Genomic DNA, 12,543 nt, shown 5'->3' on the forward strand with positions numbered 1-12,543 from the left:
CCCCTCCCCCTTTCTCTCTCCCTCTCCCTCCCCTCTCACTCTCTCCCCCACTCTCTCCCACTCTCCCCAACTCTCCCTCTCTCTCTCTCTCTCTCTCTCTCTCTCTTTCTCCCCCTCCCCCTCTCTCTCTCTCTCCCCCTCCCCCTTTCTCTACTCTCCCTATCTCTCCCCCTCCCCCTTTCTCTCTCTCTCTCTCCCTCCCCCTCCCCCTTTCTCTCTCTCCCTCCCCCTCCCTCCCTCTCCCTCTCTCCCCCCCTCTCTCTCTCTCCCCCCCTCCCTCTCTCTCTCTCTCCCCCCCCCTCCCTTTCTCCCCCTCCCCCTCTCTCTCTCTCTCCCCCTCCCTCTCGCTCTCCCTCTCTCTCCCTCCCTCTCTCTCTCTCTCTCTCTCTCTCCCTCTCTCTCTCTCCCTCCCTCCCTCCCTCCCTCCTTCCAGGTGAAGTACCACCTGCGGCTCAAGTACAGCCCGCGCAATGCCCCTGCCAAGGAGAAGACCGAGCTGAACCCCAACAACGACCTGGACTGGCACACGCTCAGCCTGTTCCCCCTGTTCCAGCTGCCGGGTCCTCGGGAGCAGCACAGCCCGCAGGGGGGCACCCCGGGTGAGGGGCGCGCACGCCCGGGGGGGCGGGGGGGGGGGCGGTGTGCCAGGTCAGGGGTTTAGCTGGAGGCAGTGTGCAGTGTGTGGGTGGACAGCATGATGCACATTCAGGCCCTGTATGGCAGGGTGATTACCCCCTGCTACAGTGGCTTGGCAAGCGCTCTTATTCAGAGTGATGTACCAGAGGACAGAACTGCGGTGTTGCTCTCAGGAATACGAAAAAAAAACAGGAATTACTTTATTTATTTTTGAATTCAGTGGTTTCTTCTCCATTCCAAACAAAACACGCTTCAGTCCTTGGATCAAAGTCTTTAGCATACAGGAGTGCTTTTGTCAAAAAGCACGTGTGATCTCACCAGCTGGATTAGAACCGTTACATAGTACCGTATTTATCACCGGTTTCTGTGTCTGTGAATGGTGCATTTTCTCCAGCCCTGTTACTGAACAGGCACGTTGCATGATCCGTCTCTCAATAAGCTATGCTTAAGAAGCAAGCTTAAATAGTCAGCTGTGAAATCTGCACAAAGCAGAAAACAGACATTTTAGTGCACTTCGATCAATCCAAGGCAATCAGAGACTATTTTCTGTTGGAGTATTGTTCGTTCTTTATATAATCAGAGCTTAAGTGTCTCGAGATTTTGCCCAAATAGTGCCCTTAATGTGCAACGATACCCACCAACTTGAAGATCTGTGAAGGAGATCTTTCTAGAAGGGCAGGCTGGAGGGGATGACTCGATGCGAGCCCATTTTTCCGCTCAGAGAAGTATTTGTGGAATGAGCCTGCGGATGGAGCAGAAGCGGTGTGTGAGAGGGACAGAGATCGCTTCGCCGTTTGATTGAAAGGGAAAAACTCCAGGGGCTGTCCTCATTTAACAGCCGTTTCCATGGCGACTTCTGTACTGTGATGGGTGTCCTGGAGCCGTGTGAAATGGAACTTGGGGCGCGGGGGGTTTGCCGAACCCTTGCTGTTGGGTGGCCCGTATCGATCCACGCCTTTTGATCACAATCACCCCCCCCCCCCCCACCCCCCGCCGCAGCAGGACGACTCTTAAAAGGCAACGATTCCGTCTCCTGCCACACCGCTCCCTCCCCCCCGAGTCTCCGTTAATGGGTCCCGCGATGGGAGGGGGGGTAACGATTAGCACGGGAGGACCGGAGAACCAGTGCGCCTCCGTCCGGTTCCTTTCGGTCTGCCGGAGAACCATTCGATTTTTTTTTTCTTCTGGTTCCTGAAACTTCAGCAAAGCTGCACTTTCTTAACTCTTGTTTTTTTTTCACAACACAAAGTATCAAAGTTTTATAGTTGCTTTATTGGTACGCTTTTTATATTGACAGATTTTTTTTATTGGGTATTTTTTCCACAGCTGGTACAGGTGGCATAACCAACACAAATTCAACAAGTAAATAATAGATTAAGCGAAATATGGCATATGGACAGTGCCGTAGGGTTGGATTTAACCGTTCTAAAATATTCATGACAAAGACCAGGAAACGTTTGCTTAAGTCTCCTTTCTGAAATTGGATTCAAAGGAACTAAATTAGAATTTCTTTCCATTTTAATGATTTATTTTTGTTTCAAAGGCATAAAAACAGTTAACGTATGACCCGTCACGTTTAAAATGGTTGCATGTCTTTCAGAGTGTTTTCTGAAGAATCATGTCAGTGCAAATGGTGCACTGCCTTGCGTACGTACAAACAGGCTTACTAATGAACAGCCCCAAATGACAGATTTATGTGTAGTAGGTATCTAGACTTGCATCTAGATGGCAAAGTGCTCAAAATGAGACTGAAGTGGAAGCTGTTGCTGTCCCTTCATTGGGAACAGTGGGGCGGTAGTGTCGTATAGTGGATAGGGAACTGGGTGTGTAACTGAGTGGCTGCAGGTTTGATTCCTGGCTGGGGTGCTGCTGTTGCACCCTTGAGTGATGTGCTCAACCTGAGTTGCTTCAGTGGAATATCCAGCTGTAGGAACAGATTGGCCTTCTCAAATCTGTAAGTTGCTCGGTAGAAGAGCTAAATGCTGAAAGTAAACAAATTAGATAGAATTACACTAAACAGGGCCATTGTTGTGTGTTAATACGACGTGTGTGAAAGGTGCGACGTGCGTGGAAGGAGGGTGTCAGCGTGTCCCCTCTCTCTCTCCGTAGGGTACTTTCGGGAGGGGTTCCTGATGGTGCAGCACGCGGTGGACGCCGCCATCATGCGGGCATTCAACCGCACGGCTGCCTCGGCGCTGCTGGGCCGCACCCGCGTGGTGCTGTCCCGCTTCCCCTACCCGCCCTTCATCTACGACCTCTTCATCCTCGCCATCCAGAACCAGCTGCCCCTGCTGCTGGTGCTCAGCTTCACCTACACCTCCCTGAACATCGTGCGTGCCGTCGTGCAGGAGAAGGAGCGCAAGCTGAAGGTGTGTGTGTGTGTGTGTGTTACTGTATATGTGTGTGTGTGCGCGTGCGTGCATGTGTGTGTGTGTGTGTGTGTGTCACTGTATTTGTGTGTGTGTGTACGTGCGTGTGTGTGTGTGTGTCTGTTACTATATCTGTGTGTGTGTGTGTGTACGTGCGTGTGTGTGTGTCTGTTACTGTATCTGCGTGTGTGTGTGTGTCTCACTGTATTTGTGTGTGTGTCTGTTACTGTATTTGTGAGTGTGTGTGTGTGTGTGTGTGTGTGTGTGTGTGTGTGTCTGTTACTGTATTTGTGTGTGTGTGTGTGTGTCTGTTACTGTGTGTGTGTGTATCTGTGTGTGTGTGCGTGCGTGCGTGCGTGCGTGCGTGCGTGTGTGTGTGTGTGTGCGCATGGTAATTTTGTTTGTACTGAGAGTGGCTGGGCTGATCAGTAACCCAAGCATAACCATGCCCGTAACCATGGCTGCGACCTGACCGTGTCACTGCGCCCCTTTCAGGAGTACATGCGCATGATGGGACTCAGTAATTGGCTGCACTGGAGTGCCTGGTTCCTCATGTTCTTCCTCTTCCTCTCCATCTCCATCTTCTTCGTCACACTGCTCTTCTGCATCAAGGTGGGTGGATCCTTCGTCTCGGACGAGCACATAAAAGCCATAGAGTTTCCCCTCAGATGGAACGCCTTGGAGCAGTGAAGGCTTAGGGTGCTGTTTAATGGAGAGCTGAGCAGATCTATGCATGGCCTCCATTTTGTTTCCCAGAGTCCTGGAGTGGTGACACGTGTGTGTGTGGTGTGATGTTCTTTCTCCTTAGACTCTCCTTATGAGTGTACCTTCATTCACTGTAAAGAGCCTTTTAGATGATTTTCAGTGGGTTGACACCTCCCACAAAATATGCATCTTATTTGAATGTGATTTTATGTGATATTTGTTTTAATGAAATTGAGTAATAAATGACTGATCATGTTTTATTATTTTGGTAAAATATTGAGAGAACTGCTATTTACTAACTACTGTGTATATCTCATGCAAATACTTTTTTGTGTGTGTATATGACTAACTCATTCCTCCTTATTCAAACTCACACACTCACACACACACGCATACACACACACACACACAAACACATGTATTGCAGGTGAGCCCCAGTGGAGCGGTGTTGACCTACAGTGATCCCACCCTGGTGTTTGTGTTCCTGCTTAGCTTCGCTGTTTCCACCATCAACTTCAGCTTCATGATCAGTGCTTTCTTCTCTCGAGGTGGGTAGCGTGTGTGTGCACGCGCAAGTGTGCATGCCAGTGTGTGTGTGCGAGTGTGTGCATACCTGTGTGCGTGGGTACATGTGCTTGTGTGCGTGTGTGTGTACATGTGTTCCCATGCTTGTGCTTTCTTATTGACACTTTGTGTTGTACTTTCATTATTAGTGGGGTGAGGTGGGGCGATTGATGCATTGTCTGCACCTTGTAAAGTAGGTCGGTGTGCTCATGTGGAGCGCGTGGTTTGTGGACAGCTGGTATCTTGTTTTTTTTTTTTACTTGCTGTACATGATGAGAAAAACACATGTACCGAACGCATTACTGTGCGCATTAGCAAGCACATTACCAAAAGCATTACTGAGTGCATTATCAAGCGCATTACCAAAAGCATTACTGAGTGCATTACACAAAGCATTACTGAGTGCATTACCCGAAGCATTACTGAGTTAATTATCAAGCACATTAGCAAAAGCATTACTGAGTGCCTTATCAAGCATATTACCCAAAGCATTACTGAGTACATTATCAAGCACATTAGCAAAAGCATTACTGAGTGCATTATCAAGCGCATTACCAAAAGCATTACTGAGTGAATTAGCAAACATCAGAAACCAAAGCTCTGTAAGTTAATTTTCTGTCATTACTTCCTCAAAGGAAGGCAAAGTTTGAGGGGAAAAAGGAAAAAGAAAGCTTGACAAGGAAACACACACACACACTCAAGCACACGCGCACACACACACTTACACTCACACACACACACACACACACACACACACTCTCCTGCTGACATGTGTGAACATGACAGAAAGGGAACAGTGAAAATCCCACCCTCCTTTTTCTTACCCGTCCTGTCTCACCTCTCTTTCACTCTCTCTTCTCTCTCACTCTTTCTTTTTCTCTTTCTCTCTGTCTATCTCTCTCTCTTTTCTCTCTCTCCTTCCCTTAGACTTCCCTTCAAACCAGGGTTGTGAGTGCACCAGAGTGTGTGTGCATGAGTGTGTGTGTGTCTGTGCGTGCGTTAATACTATAATGCTCCTGCAGAAATAATGGCTTCCCTGTCGGGCGCGGTGGGTAAAAGAAGCTCTTAGCTTTTCGACTGCCTTTCTTCTCCCTCCCCTGGGTGCCAGTGCTACTCTCAGGGTGTGAAACTGGGGCTGTGAGGTGGCACCCCCCCCCCCCCCGCGTCTCAAACCTGCAAATGACCACGCGTTTCGGCACCCTCCCTCTCCCAGGGGAGCAGCTTTATTTGGGGCACTGCTGGGTGACTCATCCTCTTACAGGAGGCTGATCGCCAAAATCAACACCCTCCCCACCATCTCAGGAGACACGCATGGTATCCTAGATACCTGGGGCTCCCCCGAGAGCAGGGGTGTGGTTGAGAGTACAGGGGTGTTAGCTGAGCGATTTGGGGGACCTGTGGAGACTGCGTGGTGCAGTCTGTCGTGTAGTCCACATTTAACCCGTATACGAGACTGCACCCGTGTGGCTGAAGGTTAGATCTCACACCGTGTCACTTCCTGTACTGTGCTTCCATCTCTAACCCTCTCTGCTCTGTCTGTAACTCTCTATGCTCTGTCTGTAACCCTCTCTGCTCTGTCTGTAACCCTCTCTTCTCTGTCTGTAACTCTCTCTGCTCTGCCTCTCTAACCCTCTCTGCTCTGTCTGTAACCCTCTCTGCTCTGTCTGTAACCCTCTCTTCTCTGTCTGTAACCCTCTCTGCTCTGTCTGTAACCATCTCTGCTCTGTCTGTAACTCTCTGTGCTCTGTCTGTAACCCTCTCTGCTCTGTCTCTCTAACCCTCTCTGTTCTGTCTGTAACCCTCTCTGCTTTCCCCGTCTGAACAAAAATAAAACATACATAAGGGGCACATTGTTCAAACTATCTGGAAAAGCCTGGGGTACCAAAAAGCTGCGTGCTGCTAGGGATTCGAACCCACGGCCCCTGCGGCCGCTGGGTAGCGCTGGGGTAAATGGAGCTCATGAAACCACCGATAGTCACATGATTGGTGACTTGCTGATTTGAAGGAAAAATGTATTGACAGGGTCAAACGTGTCAGCGTAGCTCCTCCCATTCCGGGGTTTTAAAACCCTTACTCTACCGTGTCTGATGCTGGCCGAGTGCCAGTCTGCTAAGAGGGAAAAATCCATTTGCTCAAAATGAGAAAAATTTTGAACCCACGGCACTCGAGACCCAGAAAATTGAGGGTTGTGGATCCGGCACGCTGGAGCCCTGCCCCCAGTGAGACGGGTCTGACTCCCCTTGAAGCCGGAGGCCGCCCTGAGAAGCGGGGGGGGCGAGATTTGGCTGGGGAGTCATCCGGCGGGGCCGATTTCGCCTGCGCTGTGAAGTGAGGCAGAAGATCATTTCTCTCGCTATTGTGCGAAAGTGGGGGTGCAGCTGGATCCCCGAATCCAATTTCCGCCCGTCGTCCCCGCCTCCGCCATCACCGCCATCACCGTCATCACCGTCCCGCCTGCTTATTAAATCTCCCAGAAATCTCTGCCTCGCGGACGCTGGAAACGGAAGCTGATCAATACCCTCATTCAGGCGGCGTGCTGCATTGGAGCGTGTAATGGAGGGCTGGGGGGGGGGGGGGGGGCGTGAACCGGAGACTGCTTTTCTGTACCAGCCTCTTCTGCTCCCTCTGAGGCTCTTAACCTTGCAGCTCCACTTCCATTCTTTTCCTTTATTCCTTTCTTTTCATGCGTTTATTTTCTCTCCCCAGGCCTTTGCGCCTGTGCCTCTTTTCACCTGTGAAATGATGGGATGTTGCAGGGTGCTGGAGGATAGTTAGACAGAGTGAGAGGGAGGGAGAGAGTGAGAGGGAGAGAGTGAGAGGGAGGGAGAGAGTGGGAGTGAGAGAGAGAGTGAGACAGAGAGAGAGTTAGAGAGTGGGAGAGAGAGAGTTAGAGAGAGTGGGAGAGGGAGAGTGGGAGAGAGAGTGAGTGAGAGGATGGGAGAGGGAGAGTTAGAGAGAGTGGGAGAGAAAGTGAGAGAGAGTGGGAGAGGGAGAGTGAGAGGGAGAGAGAGTGAGGGAGAGGGAGAGTTAGAGAGTGAGAGGGAGAGTTGGGGAGAGTGGGAGAGAGTGGGAGAGAGAGTGAGTGAGAGGGAGAGTGGGAGAGGGAGAGAGAGGGAGAGTTAGGGAGAGTGGGAGAGAGAGTGGGAGAGGGAGAGTGGGAGAGGGAGTGGGAGAGGGAGAGTTAGGGAGAGTGGGAGAGAGAGTGGGAGAGGGAGCAGACAGACAGGCACACAGAATGATTGATGCACTCGAACCATTGGTTCCTGCCGCTAAGGCCCATTGCTTTATGATACAGACTCCCGGTGTGTTTGTATGCGAGTCACGCTTTAAATCGCATTTTTGGGCACCTGGTTATAGGAGGAAATGCGGTGTGCAGTAAAATAAGCGTGATGAATGTTTTATTTATTTTAGCAATGTCGCTCTGAGGAAGGGTACGGCTGATGAGTCTCGGCACGTGACCGTTTGAGGCAGCACCTCATCGTTAGGGTGCAAATCCGGCGAGAAGTAAAAAGGCAGCCCAATATTTATTATGCTACCGTTTGTGTCCTCGCCCCCCCCCCCCCCCCCCCAGCCAACGTGGCGGCAGCGGCGGGCGGCTTCATCTACTTCCTGAGCTACATCCCGTACGTCTTCCTGTGGCCGCACTACGACCTGCTGTCCCACGCGCAGAAGGTGTCCGCCTGCCTCATCTCCAACGTCGCCATGGCGATGGGCGCCCAACTGGTGGGCATGTTCGAGGGCAAAGGTGAGCCGCCCCCCGCCCCAAAGGGATGGGCTTGGTCCCCCTGTCTCCCCCCCCATCCCACCCCGCCCACATATCTTTTTACGTTTTGTCTTTTTGTTTTATCTTTTACATACGTTTTGAACTTGCACATTGATATTCAGCGTGTGGTGAATAAGCATTAAATAAATGGAGTAAACAGTTTGGTTTTAGCATTTAGCTAATTATTATGTTTCTCCAAATCGGACTTTTTCTTTGTTTACTGATAAAGCTGGAAAGTGGGTTTGATGGTGTCACTATAAAAAATGCTATTTAAACTGAGCTGATTAAATAGAGCTAAATCAACCAAAAGTCACTGAATATTATTAACCCTCCTTCAACTTCTCCCTCTGTTCCTGTCCTCCCCATTTCCTTCCTACAATTCCTCTCTCTACTCCTCTCTCTTCTTCTGACTCCCCCTCTCTCACTCTTGTTCATCTCCCTCTCCTCCTTTCTCCCTCCCTCTCTCTCCCTCTCTCCTCCTTTCTCCCTCTCTCCCTCCCCCTCACCCTCTCCTCCTCGTTAGGAGCCGGGATTCAGTGGCATAACCTGTTTGAGCCGGTCACGGTGGACGATGACTTCTCGCTGGGTCAGGTGATCGGGCTGCTGCTGCTGGATGCTGTCCTGTACGGCCTGGTGGCCTGGTACATGGAGGCGGTGTTCCCCGGCGAATACGGCGTCCCGCTGCCCTGGTACTTCTTCCTGCTGGTACGTCACGTCATGCCCCACGGCCTCTCTGCTCCTCCTGGAGCCTCTCACTCTACCCTGGCCCCTCCCTGCCCCACACTGGTGTCACTCTACCCTGGCCCCCTCCCATTCCTGGTCTTGCCACTTCTGACCAGATGTTCTTTTTTGCCCTCTCCAGTACTTTTTTTCCCATCGTGCAACACGGCACTAACTCGCAACCTCATTACATGACAGAAATCAGACACGTGTAGCTTGTCTGAACACACAAACCCAGTCCAGCCACTTGAGTAATTATCATGTGGACGTTCGCCCAGAAAGATGGGATTTTCAAAAACAAGTCTGATTTGAGTACGAAGGCCTCCCGTCAAAACAGACCTTCGTAGTCCTTCTGCTTTCTGATTTTTGACTTTTGATTTCCGCCAAAACCCCGCTGCGGTCGTTTGGTTCGGTTGCTGACTTGTGTTGCACAATCGTACCCAATAAAGCAGAAGTGGAGTCTGAACTGGAATTCCATGTTCAACTTGATTTTCCAGGGTTATCTCTCTTCACAATGGCTTCAACGTGGGCCTAGACAAAAAAACGTTTTCGTTTTTCATACCTGTGGTCCCAGTCCTTGGCATTTTTCTTTCAGGCGAATGACTGAAACAGCACGTGTTCTGCTGCGCAGTCCTCTTTCCGAACGTGGCAGAGACGTGTCCCGAAAACAGTTTCTGTGTTTCGTTTAGCGGTTTTATTATGCTGCAAAGTACACAGTGGATATGGTGTGATAGATAGCACAGATAGCGTCTGTGCGAAGGCTTCCTGTGTAATCCTCCTGAATGGAAGCGCAAGCGCTGCAGTCAGGCCGTGTGATGTGGAGCCACGTACGCTAGCATACCAGACATCAAAGCGCTAACTGAGGAAATGCCATAGTACACTGAGCAAAGCGCTGGAGGCTATTGCTTTTAGGTCCCCTGTCTTTTTTTTTCGCTGTTATTGTTTTAAATTCGCTTTCGTTTTTCATTTAAGGCGACACTGGAACGGCTAATGCGATTAGGATGTCCGTTAAGGTTAATTGATTAATTAATCAAGGCGGTCTGACGTCATTGGTCGAAAGTCCGGCCGTAGCGACGCGGGGCCGGGATTAGCTGACGCGCTTGTCGTTGGCTGTCTGTGAGCGTTACGGCTTCGATTGTCTGAAACGGAAGGGCTGGGCCGGGCGCGGGGGCGAGGAGCGCGCGTGATTGGTCGGGGACAGAACTCCCGACGTGAAACGTGTCCGATTCGATCTTCAGACGCGAGGCTCTGACGTTCGCGGAGGAGAGACGAGAAAGGGACGGAACGAGAAAGGGACGGGTCACCGCCGGCCTGTCCTGGAGCAACCCTTTTTCCCACGAAAGCGCCTGACAGAAAGAAAACCTCGCCCCTCTTTCCTGTTCGGAAAAGGAGGGCTTATCTCTGCCGGAGCACGCAGCCCTCGGCTCAGGAAGCTCACGCCTGCGGCCTCTTCCCCCTGGGCTGAAGACGCCGGTCGGGTCGGGAGGGGGAGGGGAGGAGGAGGGGAGGGGGGGAAAGAACTACGCCACGGGTTCTGTGGAAACGCCGTGCGGCAGGCCCGCGCACCGTTAGCATCAGAGAGACGCTCCGCTTGGCGCTGGGCCCCCTGGCCCCGACAGATGGGACCAAACGAGATGCTGCGTGTGTATGCGAGCGGTGCTTTTCTGTATTTTTTATGTACTGATGTAGCATATTTCTTTTGCCTTCTTCAGTACCCCAGTTGTGTGGGAGAGACAGTTTTTAAAAAAAAAAAACTTTTTTTGGCTTGATTGTGAAAGGTGGGCCAAGTCATTTCTCAAAACACACGTCTCGTCTCCTCATCTTTGTCAAGTCTGTCTCCATCTCCTTTTTTTCTCTTCTCTCTCTCCCTCACCACTCTTTCTTTCTCAGTATACCCCTAGTCCCCTTGCCCCTCGCCCCCCCCCCCCCCCACAGCCTTGCATTCGCCAGCAGCGCTGCTGCACCGCGCCTCTCCCCGTACAGCCTGAAAGCAGCAGCGCCTGGTTTCCCCGGGAACGGGTGTAGTGTTTTCGGTGAACTCACCGTGGGGAACTCGCGCTCTCTGTGAGTTCAGCTGGGTCCCTGACGCATACCTGTGGGTTTGCAGCGCCCTTTGCCCCGTTCCACAGACTGGTTATTTAATCAGATCGCCACGGCAACCACACACATTTTTCCCTGAGGTGCACACCAGGGTCACTCAGATTTTAATGATGGCGGTCACGGTCGTGATAAGTAAACGCGCGGTAATGAATAAAACCTGTGAAATAAATTTGACGATTAGACGTGCGGTCGATCGCAATCGGGGGGCCAATAAAGTTCAAAGTTGGGGAGGAAGGTGGTTAAGAGAAATGATCACGAGAGAGGATTCTATTAGCTGTATATTTATAGGTTTTATGGCTGATGCTACCCTGTAAGAGCAGTGCGTTTTCTGGAGAACTGGTACCGTTGTGTGTGGATGTCTTAAGCATTCGTATGGCTTGCTCCTGTCAGTCCTTTGTGCAGCTTTTCCGTTTGGTTAAAGGTGACACTTGGACCCGTTTTGTGTCAGTATACTATTCTCGAGTGTAGTACCAACAATAGTCCTTTTTTCTATGCTGCGCCACAGGGTCATTTGCAGTATTTTATTTCTGTTGCTATGGACTGAAATAGATGTGTTTTTTTTCGGGCTAGATAATGCCTGCTTTGTGTTGTGAGAGCGTGAGTTTCCCGCCCCGTTAACTAGCTCGTTAGCTTGCGTGAATCTTCCTTCGCTCGCTTAACCGACAAAGGAACCCGCTGAGAAGAAGAAATGAAGGTCAAGAGTGGAGAAGAATTTGATTGAAGCATGTGAAAGGCCGCTCGTTGTGAGATGACAGGTTGAACGAGAAATGAAAAGGAAGAGCTAAGAACAGAGCTTCGTGTGTGGACACCCTGAGTAGCATCCAACTCTGAGGTGTTCTAAACCCAGCAATGGATGCAGCTTCCCTGGACTGGCAGCCGCTGACTTGTCTTGTCTTGTGGAAGACTTTGCTCACCCCCGCAAAGCAGTGTGATTCGTTTGAATCGGTGAGGCTGTTGAGCTGTGTCCTGGTATGCCTTCGAAGTGTGATGAGGGCCTGATGGATGATTGTGAATAGTGGGCAGAATGAAGTATGAGCAAATAGCCATTAAAGATTCCCCTGATTTGGGCACCTATAGTCTTCCTGCTTTGGTAACAAGTGGAGCCTGCACACCAGATCTCAATATATTGGTATCAATGTATCGGTATCAAACAAGGTTTCGATCCATAGTGGATTTTCTTTGGGTCCAACTCAAAGTACCCTTGTCTGCACCCAAGAAAATGAATATAGACTTTTTCGTAGATGGTGGGCAATATGGTTGTATGCTACTGTTTGTAATGTCCCTGCCTTGCTATGTAAAGAAGTTGTGCAAGTTGCTCTGAATAGGTCTGCTCAATGCCTGTAATGCAATGCAGTGCAATAATTTTGAATGTGCAGTACATTGTGTATAGTTTACTGCACATGCTTATGCATATTGATGGTTGATGTTAGATGTGATTATATTGTGGAGGAGTAGTATAGAATCTTACTGAGTGATAATGGCTAATAGGCTTTAACCTAAACTGGTTTGTCTCCATATGTGATGTCCTCTACCTGGATTGACATCGCATACCAGGTACTCTGCTCATTCGCCTATATGTATGGGTGGGGACAAGGCTACTTTCAGTTTGTCCTGATGAAGTGAGTTGAGTTCTGGTGTGCAGGCTGTACTGTAGCCCTAACTGCGCTGTGTGTGGCTTGCGCCCTG

The 12,543-nt window shown here is 50.4% G+C and overlaps 1 protein-coding gene across 1 annotated transcript in view; it reads left to right on the plus strand.

Moving 5' to 3' along the window:
- abca3b (ATP-binding cassette, sub-family A (ABC1), member 3b) overlaps positions 1–12,543 on the plus strand; it is a 41,426-nt gene that overhangs the window by 11,614 nt on the left and 17,269 nt on the right. Inside the window, 6 exon segments of the mRNA XM_035398703.1 lie at positions 434–599; positions 2,746–3,005; positions 3,501–3,617; positions 4,138–4,258; positions 7,846–8,019; positions 8,561–8,742. Of these exon segments, the coding sequence (XP_035254594.1) occupies positions 434–599; positions 2,746–3,005; positions 3,501–3,617; positions 4,138–4,258; positions 7,846–8,019; positions 8,561–8,742 (1,020 nt within the window).

Source organism: Anguilla anguilla, chromosome 17 (genome assembly GCF_013347855.1).
Source record: "Anguilla anguilla isolate fAngAng1 chromosome 17, fAngAng1.pri, whole genome shotgun sequence".
In the NCBI taxonomy this organism is placed as follows: domain Eukaryota; kingdom Metazoa; phylum Chordata; class Actinopteri; order Anguilliformes; family Anguillidae; genus Anguilla; species Anguilla anguilla.